This window comes from Pangasianodon hypophthalmus, chromosome 14 (genome assembly GCF_027358585.1).
Source record: "Pangasianodon hypophthalmus isolate fPanHyp1 chromosome 14, fPanHyp1.pri, whole genome shotgun sequence".
Taxonomy (NCBI): domain Eukaryota; kingdom Metazoa; phylum Chordata; class Actinopteri; order Siluriformes; family Pangasiidae; genus Pangasianodon; species Pangasianodon hypophthalmus.
Genome location: NC_069723.1, coordinates 986,608 through 999,107, shown reverse-complemented (window position 1 = coordinate 999,107; position 12,500 = coordinate 986,608). Strand labels below are relative to the sequence as shown.

Here is a 12,500-nt window from a genome sequence, read left to right as displayed (position 1 = left end):
ACACTCACACTCACACACACACACACACTTTCACACACACACACACACACACACACACACACATACACATTCAGCCTGGCGTGTGGCTCTTTTTAGTTTAACACACTGAAGAAATGTGAAGAATGAAAGATGGCAAAGATTATTGCCCACCTGGAGGAGAGAGAGAGAGAGAGAGAGAGCGAGAGAGAGAGAGAGAGAGAGAGAGAGAGAGACGACTGAGAAAAAAACATTAATGCTAAATTTATGATGTTACCTTTTTTACCTGTGGTTTGTTTTGAATCCACTGAAACGATCCTATATGAAGTTGTAAATCTATCCTTTTAAGCTTACGTCAAAATGATAAGCAGTAACCGTAAACTTTAACCCTGAAGGTAATCCAAACCGTCACACTCTCACACTCTCACACTCTCACACCTACTGATCTTCAGTAACACTGAACACATTTGAAATCTGAATCAAACAGAAGATCTGGCCAGAGAACTTTCTGCCATTTGAATCCCTTTTCCGGAGTTTCATTTTTATTTATTTATCCGAGACAAGCTGTGAGGAAGCTCGAGCCTGGGCATAAGGATATTATTGTTTACTGTAATTATGAAACGTGAAATGAATAGTATATCACTAGAAAAAGACATTATTAAATATCATTATTACAAAGAGCGCCGAGGATTAAATCAGGGTCAAATTCAAAGAAAAAAAAAATCTTCTGCAATTCTTCTTTTTTATATCTGAAAGATAAAGCATTGGCGCTGGTATTCTTTCTCTGAACTGAAACAACTCAGTACCTGCTCTCCTACAGCAGTTTAAAGTTTTCACCCAATTCATTTCAGAGTTCATTTTTAAGAAGAAAACTTATAAGTTAAATATGAGACCTGGATTATATTTTGAAATAACTCACCATTCCAGGCCAATTCCCTGTACAGTCCTGAGTTTAGCCAAGACTTACCCGAACACCTGGGCTGTAAATCTATCATTTTAACCATAATTCAAAATTCAAAAGACGCTGACTTTCTGACCATATTCAGATTTTTTCAAATTCTATTTGGAAACAGTGACTGTAATGAAATTTATGAAAGAATAACTGATATTCTTCATCTTTAATGTGGTGCCATAACTTTGTAAAATCAGCCGTATCATAAGCACAGGCTGTTACGCCGGTCACAGTAACGCCAGTGAGAAATTTCCATTTAAGATCTATTTTCCAAGATGGCGTCCAGAACATCTCAAAACACGTCATTAATCACACCGACATCGCTAAATGATTCTGTTAAATTCTTTATTTAAGCGGAAGATTGAAAGGTGTAACTGCAATGACACGTCTTAATTAATTACTGACAAGAAGAAGTGAAGCAGACATTCATTCTTCTGAACTTTGACCCTGGAAGCACTTATCATTTTGCGATTTCAAAATTTTAAAATAGATAACACCAATAACACTAAATGACAATGATGATGTCATGAGACAGATTTGTCAGGAGATTCTGCGAGTAACTGTACGAGAATATTCCAGCTTCAGTTTCTTCTCCTCGTCAGTTCCTCATGTGAGACAGAGAGAGTTAGACAGAATAAGACAGAAGATAGATAAACAGCTCTTCAGGTCGTTGAGCTCGAATCACGGCGATGATGTTTTGTCATAACACACGCCCACAGTGAGTCTTTACGGCTTCCGGCCACCCCCATGTTTTAAGAAGTGAGAGAAAGAGTGAAAGAACGAGACAGGAAAGGAGAGATATAGTAAGAACACTCGTTCTATTCAGTAGCAGCTCGCAGACTGATAGAATGCATAAAAGATTTCCAAAAATGCCTCTTTGGATCGTATCTCTTCAGGAATCTTTCCCGAAAGTGGCGCGGCACAAAGATCATTAGGAGACGGTCGAGCGAGCAATGCTTTGAAGCTTTTGAGAAACTCCAACCTCCTGCTCTGATTAATCCTCTTTGTTTATGGACAATGGAGTTATTCTTTAACCTGCTATGAATTCAAGGTGCATTTGTTCATGTAGATTTTTACATGTTACTAGAGCAAAAATCTTGCCAGATTCTAGATAATCATATACAACAATAAGGAATATTCATTTACATAGCTTCCTACTATCGCAGTGTAAGGAATAAAACACTTGGAGACATGCTGTTATCGGAAAATAATCAATGACAGAGTGGCGTGATGTGAAGACGTGTTACTTTTACCGCAGTAACAATTACGTAATTCCGAGTTCTGACTTCCCACTTCCGAGTTATGAAGTTCTGACGAATCAGATTTGAGAATTTAACAGCACTTTCACACATTTATATTTCATATGTGTATATTGTTATTATTGTTGCATTAGCCTAAATGAATTATGTTTTTTTTATTATGTTTTGGTATTATGTTGTTTTTTTTTTTTTTGTGGACTTTGGACGAAAATTAATTAACAGCAGTTAATCAGATCCACGTGCTGAAAAACTGCTGATCGTTTCTGATTAATTATTAAGAACATTTGGGTCAACTCTGAAATCAAAGATAAGGCTTTAAAAGGTTGCACAATCTTATCAGGGGTTTGTGTGTGTGTGTGTGTGTGTGTGTGTGTGTGTGTGTGTGTGTGGGTCATGGGCGTTGGCCAACATGAGTGAAGTGTTGTTCATTTGTGCAGTGCTGAATGAAGAGCTAATGGTTGTGTTTATCAGAACATCGGCAGAGTAACATCCGCTTCTCATACACACTTACACAATGGAGCAGAGCTCTGTGTGTGTGTGTGTGTGTGTGTGTGTGTGTGTGTGTGTGTGAGTGTTTCAGCAGGAAGGGGTGAGTGTGGTGTTACCTGCCTAAGAAATGACCTCTCATTAGGGAAAGAATGCAAGAGAGGGAGAAGGGGAGTGTTACACTCTCTGGTTGCTTGCTCCTCAATGTCAAGGTTGTGTGTGTGTGTGTGTGTGTGTACTGAGTTGTCAGTCTGTATATAATAGTGTGTGTTAGTGTATTTACTCACCTAATCATTCAGGAGCAATGAGGTGATGGTAATAAACACTGAAATGAACTTTGTCACTCCATGACTCATAAAGGTCAAGGATTTTGGAGTGTGTGTCATGAGCATGTGTGTGAACTCAAACACTTTTATGCTTATCAGTGTGTTATTCTAAGGCACTACAATGATGAGTTTAGAGCTTTGTCTTATCAGTGGATGTAATACTGCAAACACACACACACACACACACACAATGTTACTCACACACACTCAAATAAACTTTGTTAGCATACTAGAAGTAATCATCATAAGCAGCAGTCGATTTAGTGCCAAGTGCATGACTTTCTATGTATTTGATATTTGTTTGGGAGAACACAGAGATTACACAGAACACAGAGCGAATGCAGAGAAGACCCAAAGATGACACAGATTGAGCACAGAGAGAAAACAGAGAGAACACATGGATGACACAGTGAGAACACAGAGAGAGGACATAGAGGGAACACAGGGATGACACAGAGAGAGAACAGAGAGAGCACAGAGATGATATGGAGAGAACACAGAGTTGACAGAACACATTGAGAGAGAACACAGAGAGAACACATAGAGAACACAGAGACGATACAGAGAGAACACAGAAATGACGGAGAGAGAACACAGAGACGATATGGAGAGAACACAGAGTTGACAGAAAGAGAACAAACACAGAGATGACAGAGAGAGAGAGCTCAGAGAGAGAACACAGAGACGACGGAGAGAGAACACAGAGAGAGCACAGAGACGATATGGAGAGAACACAGAGATGACGGGGAGAACACAGAGAGAGCACAGAGAACACATAGACGATACAGAGAGAACACAGAGAGAACACAGAGATGACGGAGAGAGAACACAGAGATGATATGGAGAGAACACAGAGATGACAGAGAGATGACAGAGAGAGAGCTCAGAAAGAGAACACAGAGAGAACGTAGAGAGAACACAACAGTTTAAACAGATTAGGTAAATTAGGTGTAATGATTTTATTTTATTCTGATGATTCATTTATTGTTTAGTTAATATTTCTGTTTTAAATAAAGTTTTCTCGAACACTAAACATCAACTGATAACCGTTTAATATGAGCTGCAGATCAGTCACACCGAGCCGCCTATTTCACATGAACCATTGTCTCATATTCACAATATTATTGTGACCTTTTGGCTTTTGTGTGTGTCTGTGCATGTGTGTGTGTGTGTGTGTGTGTGTGTGTGTGTGTGTGTGTGTGTGTTGGGGGGGCCGTTGAGTGGCTCGGTCATTCTCATGCTGTTGCAAGCGTTCTGTAAGTTCCCTGTATTCTCCTATAAAACAATAGAGAAGCATTTTTTTTGCTCCATCTTGAAACACACACACACACACACACACACACACACACACACACACACACACACACACACATACACAGGGGTCAGTCCTCCGGCATGTCCCTGGGTAATGTTCCTCAGATCACTCAGTTTACAAGAAGCCATGACACCTTTATAATTTTATCCTGTGTGTGTGTGTGTGTGTGTGTGTCTGTCTGTCTGTGCATGTGTGTCTGTGCATGTGTGTGCATGTGTGTGTGTGTGTGTGTGTGTGTGTGTGTGACATCTCTAATAAGAATGTTGAAATGTCACCGACAAGCAGTGCAGGAAGTGAATAGTACAGACCCTTTAAAGCTTGCCAAAAATAACACCATCCTTGATTGTTTCTCGCAATTCCTTTTGTGCTGCCAAGGGAAGTGTGTGTGTGTGTGTGTGTGTGTGTGTGTGTGTGTGTGTGGTTATCCAGTGTGTTTGTGTGTAAGGGCATTTTGTGTATTTTGTTGTTTTCTCTCTCTCTCTCTCTCTCTCTCTCTCTCTCTCTCTCTCTCATTCTCTTAACTATACAATTTTCAAGGATTAGTTTTAAATTTCTTCCTTTCTTTCATTCTCTTTGTGTGTGTGTGTGTGTGTGTGTGTGTGTGTGTGTGTGTGTGTGTGTGTGCGGGCACGCATGTTTATAGATATTCTACCGTGTGGTGCGCAAAGTTTCTCCGGGTGAAGAACTCGTACTGTTCATGAAGGCTGAAGAGTTTTCATGTGAAGCCATGGCTCCAGATATACACGGTAGCATCACACACACACACACACACACACACACACACACCCTTTAGGAGATAATACATATACTTAACCATAACCTTTATACACAAAAGGAAATTTATTTTTATTTTTTTCATTTATTTATTTTTTTTAAATAAACTTCTCATGATCATGTACGTTTTTATGGAGAGCTTCTAAATTTCCAAGATCACAAGGACGTTTGTTCCTCATAAAGCGCTAACTCTACACACACTGACCCCCCGTGTGCCATGTTCCGTGTTCAGAGGAGCGTCAGTTCCGCTGTGAGGACTGCGAGCAGCTTTTCCCATCAGGCTCAGAGCTGCTGGAGCATCAGAACAACTCGTGTTCCAACCGGCCCTCGTCCGGCTTCACGCTGCCCGAGCAGGCCATCGCGAGTGCCACCGACGAGTGTAAAGAATGCCAGAGAGTGTTTCCGGATAGTCAGAGGTGAGAACACACACACACGCACGCACACACACACACACACACACGAGTGATTTGAGTGCCATTGTGTGCCACAGATATTAATTTGCAACCGTGTATGTAAAGTAGAACTACAAGACATTTTAAACAACAGCCTTTGTGCATGAAACAGGAACTTTTATAAACCCTGTCTTTAACACGCTTCAGAATACATATTATTTTTACATATTATTTTTTGCGTTAATGTGTGAATCTATTGAATATCTCATGCTTGAAACTTCTCTTCCATGAGTCACCCATTATAGGTTTATTTATATCCTAAAACATTCACTCATCCTGTTACCTGAACACATTCACCCCTATGAAACATTCGAAATATTCCAAGTCAAATGTTCAACAGGAAGCTGCATCATCTGAATTTCCTGAAGATCATGGGAAGAAGAAAATGAGGCTCTCGCTCATTGTTTTTTTTTTCTTTCATTTTCACTGATAATGTGAATGATGACTAACTGATGACATCACTTTGAGAGTACAACAAATTATAGACTGAAAGTAAATAATTTCTTGAAAAAATTACATTAAAAATGTATGTAAATCACATAACCCTGTTACTTTCAGTCCTTTTACTTACTTAAGAGCGATATGCAGACTCTCAGAAAAAGAAAGCACCTTGTAAAAGTGAGACGTGTTATAACACTTTTTTTTCATATTTTCGTAGATTTATTGTTGATAAAGTTTATTTCTTAACCCCAAATACACCTGCTCTCTCTCTCGCTCTCTCCCTCTCTCTCCCTCTCTCTCTCTCGCTCACTCTCTCTCTCTCTCTCCCTCTCTCTCTCTCTCTCTCTCCCCCTCTCTCTCCCTCTCTCTCTTTCTCTCTCTCTCTCTCTCTCTCTCCAGTCTGGAGGCACACTCTCTCTCCCACTCGGAAGAGAGGGAGTACAAATGTGACCAGTGCCCGAAGGCCTTCAACTGGAAGTCCAACCTGATTCGCCACCAGATGTCACATGACAGCGGCAAGCACTATGAATGTGAAAACTGCTCCAAGGTAGAGTCGAGGCATCGGCGGAGTGTGTGTGCTGTTGTGGAGTGTGTTCTGTGTGAGAGTTTGTTTAAGGTCTGACCTGTTGCCTATGAATAATCATATCCAGAGCAAATACTAGTATATACAGCATAACTCATTTAAAAGTAAGAGGTGCCACTTTGTTTATGGTTAATGCTGTGAGCAGCCATGTTGAATCGATGTGACTTTTTTTCTAGACTAAGGTTGGAAAGTACGAGTTACGTATTTCTTAGTATTTTCAGCTCGTCCTCTAAATGTAAACAATCGTCCTCTTTCAGCGTCCTGATTTTCCAGCTGCCTGTAAATAGATGGCAAGGGATTGTTAGATAATTATATACCTAGCGGAGGTCAGGGCACCTTGGCCAAACCTCCACCTGCTACACAAAAACACTTAACTTACAGTGTAAAAAGTTTTGTAGCAGTTTTCTGAAGGTAGATCTGTACAGGTTACTCATTAGACTTTTCATATTGCATGTGGTTAAGCACATCAGCTGATTTTTTTGGTTTATAAAAGGAGAAATATTGAAAGTATACATTCCTCCTCGTACTTGAAATTATATTAAAAAATACAAGATTAGTCCAGACTTTATGTACAGTGCCTTTCAAATATTCACCCCCTCCCCTTGAATTTTTCCACATTTTTAACTGAAATGGATTTAATTGTTTTTTTATCGTATTATTTACATAAAATGTCTAACATTTGAAAATGCAAAATAATAATTTTATTGTGCCACAAAAGTTAACACATTTGGGCTCTTGGTTTTAAACCACTCCAGTGTAGCTTTTGCTGTTGGAATGTGAATCTCCACCTCAGTCTCAAGTCTCTTGCAGACTGGACCGTGTTTCATCCCTGCTGATTAAAATCGTTCCCACACTGTGGTGCTACCACCACCGTGCTTCGCTCTATGCATGATATTCTCAGCAGTGTTAGTTTTCCACAAAATGTTTTGTGGAGATTCATGACATCACAAATAAGTCTTTTTCAATTTAATTGATGATTTAAATTTTTAGTCATATAGTCAATCAGTGCTTAAATCCATTTCCTCACTATTCTACCCAGCCACGACGTCGTGGAGTTGAGTGAAAACTGAAAATAAAATAAAATCGGAAATGAACCTGAATCACAATCTGGTGCTTTGTTAGACACTTCCTTTACCTTTCACCTTTCTCACACATGTATATCTATGTGTGTGCTCTTTGGAGTGTGTGTGTGTGTGTGTGTGTGTGTGTGTTTGTATGTGTGCTCGCAGTTTTTCTGAACACTCATGTTATCCAGATTGTACCCATGTCTATATATGTGTATGTTTATGTTTCTGTATGTCCTTCCTGTCATTCATACACAAGAATTCCTCCATTATCCGATGGAGTGTGTATTGTGTGTGAACATGTGTGTGTTTGTGTCTCCTTGTGTCTTTCCATGTGTGTGAATCCCTCTGTCATCACATGTGAACGCCGGTGTCATTGTGCGCAGACATGTGTGTATTTCCGTGTGCATGAATGGCATTGTGATATTGTGTGTATTTGTGTGTGTGTGTGTGCGTATGTGTGTGTGCGTGCGTCCCTCTCACCCAGCAGGTGTTTACAGACCCAAGTAACTTGCAGAGGCACATCCGCTCGCAGCACGTTGGTGCACGGGCACACGCCTGCCCCGACTGCGGCAAAACCTTCGCCACGTCGTCCGGCCTCAAGCAGCACAAACACATCCACTCGTCCGTCAAGCCCTTCATGTGTAAGTCTCTCACCCCCTTCATATGTAAGTCTGACACACACACATACACACTTACACTCACACACACTCACTCGATCGATCTGTGTGTAACGGTAACATGTTACACATAGTGCTAGTAGAACTGATTCTAAATTTGACACAGGTTTTAAGCCTGACTCTGATTGGAAGCCTAAACATGACCTTTACTTTATGACACATGACCTTTGACTCCAGAAGCTCTGAGCATGACTACTTACAGAACGGAGTGTGTCACAATCCTTCACACCAAATTTTACTTCTATTTAATACATTTATCGATGTATATTATATTTTTTCTCATTAGTAAAGTATGGAACTTAATTAGCAAAGAAATAAAGTAATTAATGACTGCATATAACATGGAGCAGATGTGGAACGATCTGCTACACACACACACACACACACACACATCTGCTGTAAACACACTGAGTCAGAGTGATTCTGTGGATAATTTCTCTTTACTGTAGTCAGTTCCTGTCCTTGTAAAACGTCACTCAGTCTTTACTTTCTGCTGTGCATCTGGAATAATAAACGTACCATAAAAGGAAAGATTTCCTCCGTTCTCGACTACTATAATTTTATATCACCACCTCATGCTCTGCCCAATACCCAAATGAACTTTGACCCTGTAACCTATGTATGAACTTTGATCTCTGTCCCTTGACCCCGTTGCCCTGACCCCGTACACGCTGACCTCAGTGCGGCCGCTGAGATGTTGCCATCTCCCTCGGCCACACAGTAACAAGGGAACGCTGGCCATTCCAGACAAATAGCTACCACATGTAGTTCAACCATTTACAGCAATCAGCATTTAAACGAGCGGCTCTAACAACAGCTAATGACCACAAACACACACACACACACACACACACACACATACACACACAGCAGCCCAGCCAACAACGGTATCTGTGGGGGGCTTTGTTTGTTCGTATCCACTTCAATTGCATGTGAACTGTACATGAACTACTCACAGTGCAGTTGTGAGTGTGTGTGCGTGCAAGAGTGAGTGTGTGTGTGTGTGTTTGTGCATGCGTGCTTATGACGAATGTCAGATTGAGATAAATCTTGATATCAGAATATTACAGAGATTATAATGTGAAGTCCAAATCTGATTGGAAAACAGTACTGTGTTTCAGCAGGGTGGTCCACACACACACACACACACACACACAAGCTTGTCTTACTGTCCTTATGAGGACCTTCCACTGATATGATTATTAATGCAGCTATTTAATACGCTTACACCTATTACAGCTAAATCTAACCCTTTCCTTTTGGTTAATCTCAGTAACCAAAAGGAAACATTTAGGCTCTTTTAGGTTTTTAAATAAAAGCTGTACTTTTTGTATTTTTCTTTAAAAAAGGGGGAAAAAGGCAGTCTTCCGTGCGGGGACCTGACAAATGTTCCTATGGGACATAACAAATGTCCCCACAAGGTCAAAACTCTGAGGTACTCCTATCCTTGTGGGACATTTGGTCCTCACCAAGATTTAAACACACACACACACACACACACTTCTGGTCTTGGTACTAATTTCACTGCTGGATGTTCAGCATGCCAGAATGTGTGTATAATATTTAGTTCACCTGACAAAACACACAAGTTCATATCCCTCCTTTCTCAACTTCACACCCGCTCATCCTGTGTCTGTGTGTATGTATGAGTTACACATGAGCAGGAAGAAAGACATGATCACACATACAAGGTCACACACACACACACACACACAGTGTCATCCTCTGCCTTTGCACTAATATTTACACTTGGTCTTTTGATCCAGGCCTTGAGGAGGCCTTTTAGCTATAAACACAGCTAAGTGCAGAATTTACCTTCACACTTAATACCGCACACACAGTGACTCACACACACCTCACCGTCTTCCTCCCTATAAATTTGGGAATGTAACGAGATATGTAATTATGAGTTATGGTGATGGTTTAACGGCTTAGTTTCTCATGTGAGGTGTTGCGTGTTGAGATATAAATGAAAGTTTTATTGTATTAAACTTGAGTCATTGTGTGTGAGTTGAAGCGCTGGTTATATACAATACTCAGTGTGAAAAGACAAGTGTTTTGTGATGGAGACAGTTGTTCACGAGGAGTGTATCAGCGGGGATAAAAAGGTTTTATAAGAAACATTGTTGGATTTGTTTCAATCATGAGGAACCTTTTGAAGAAGTTTAGATATGTTTGCGTGTGTAAGAGACAGGTCAGTGAGGGTAATCCATGGGAACGGACCTGCAGGATAGGATTCATTCAACTCAGTTTCCTTCTCACGACCAAAATAGAGCCATTGTGCTGTCTCTTAGTCTCAGCCTGTGTCCCTTTGCCACCATATGTCATTGTCTCCCAGTATCACTCTGCGCTGGGTGTGTGAACAAGAAAATATTCTTATCAATTCCTATCTCTCCTGCAACCTTTTCTGTAAGCATAACTACTGTAGGTGTGTTTGTATGGCATTACATAATTATCTATCCCCCCCCATGCCCTTACGCTGTGTGTTTGATTGTCTCCAGGCGAGGTATGCCACAAGTCCTACACCCAGTTCTCAAACCTGTGCAGGCACAAGCGCATGCATGCTGACTGTCGGACTCAGATCAAGTGCAAAGACTGTGGCCAGATGTTTAGCACCACTTCTTCCCTCAACAAACACCGCCGCTTCTGCGAAGGCAAAAACCATTTTGCTGCTGCCGCAGGAGGGCTCTTTGGCCCTGGCATGGCTCTTCCTGGCACTCCTGGAATGGACAAGTCCGCTCTAGGACTGGGGCCAGGCTCCGGTGGTTTGGCAGATTATTTTGGTCCAAATCGGCACCATGGCGGACTAACGTTTCCAGCAGCTCCTGCAGCATTCCCCTTCAGTTTTCCAGGACTCTTCCCATCTGGACTGTACCATCGGCCACCCCTCATCCCTGCCACAACTCCCATAAAAAGCCCACCAGCCTTGGATTTCCAGAAGAGTCCACCATTATCCTCGCCTGTGCCTGGGATGCAAGAGTCCCAGGACCTCCTGATGAGCCTCCGAAAGCACTCGATCAATGGGGAAGGAACAGAAAATGGGCCAGAGCACCTAATAGAGGGCTCCGCCACCAAGGCGAGACAAGGCATCAAGACAAGTGACCATTCAGAGAGTAGTGACCTGGATGATGTTAGCACACCAAGTGGAAGTGAGCTAGAGAGTACTTCCGGGTCAGAACTGGACAGCGATGCTGAGAGTGACCGGGATCAAGAAAGGGATCGGGAAAATGGGAAAGGACCAAAGAGGAGATCCAGTAGTCCTACCATGGGGCAAAGCCCCGCCCGTGGCAGCTCTAACAATGGCAGTGCTGGCAACATAAACGGAACCGATGTGCCACCGCAAGGACTTTTTTCTCCCACTGCGGATGAGCATACCGCTGTTTCTGGAGCCGTCAATGATTCCATCAAGGCCATTGCATCTATTGCGGAGAAATACTTTGGCTCCACAGGACTTGCAGGGCTGCACAATAAAAAAGGGGACCCATTGGGATACCCTGCCATGTTTCCTCTCCCCTTCTTTCCTGCCTTCTCTCCCCCAGTCTACCCCTTCCATGAGAGGGAGCATCTTCGACCTCGAGGCATCAAAGGAGAGCCAGAGAGTCCATTGCAAGAAAGCAAGAAGCCACAAGGCAGTACTGCTGAATCTCCCTTCGACCTCACTACCAAGCGCAAAGAGGAGTGCCTAGCGCAGACCTTTGCCACCTCAAAGCTGGAGGTGCCTCATATACTCTCGGCCAACCAGGACCAACCACTGGACCTGAGTTTGGGTGGGCGGAGCCGGAGCACACGCCTAAAATCAGGGGAGTCACGGAAGAACCACATAATTGGAGAGGACAGAATTGAGACAGAGCCTCCAAAAGCAGACTCCACTATCCAGCACGCAAGACCCACCCCATTCTTTATGGACCCAATCTACAGGTACTGTCAATCACAAGCCCCTCTCATTACCACTGTCTAGCTACATAACATAGCTAATATTGACAAAGCACAGTCACAGAGTAATTCTTAATGATTTAAATTGTATGATGTTTTCCTACCTGAACCCGTATTCTTCGTGTAAGAACTGATGGAAGTTGAATTTTTAGCAGGGTTGAGAAGAGAAAAGCGACGGATCCGTTTGAGGCGCTGAAAGAAAAGTATATGCGTCCCACACCAGGCTTCCTCTTCCACCCACAGGTAAGGTTCCTGAAAT

General features: G+C 42.1%; 1 protein-coding gene across 9 annotated transcripts in view; it reads left to right on the top strand.

The window, feature by feature from the left end:
• Positions 1-12,500, top strand: part of mecom (MDS1 and EVI1 complex locus) — a 150,245-nt gene that overhangs the window by 122,776 nt on the left and 14,969 nt on the right. For 3 of the 9 annotated variants that reach the window (XM_034310747.2, XM_034310744.2, XM_034310752.2), the window contains 6 exons: positions 4,958-5,060; positions 5,321-5,504; positions 6,381-6,528; positions 8,116-8,296; positions 10,810-12,226; positions 12,394-12,484. In XM_034310747.2, the coding sequence (XP_034166638.2) occupies positions 4,958-5,060; positions 5,321-5,504; positions 6,381-6,528; positions 8,116-8,296; positions 10,810-12,226; positions 12,394-12,484 (2,124 nt within the window). The remainder of the gene's footprint in view (positions 1-4,957; positions 5,061-5,320; positions 5,505-6,380; positions 6,529-8,115; positions 8,297-10,809; positions 12,227-12,393; positions 12,485-12,500) is intronic. The other 6 variants (XM_034310746.2, XM_034310751.2, XM_034310750.2 and 3 more) reach the window with 6 other exon arrangements.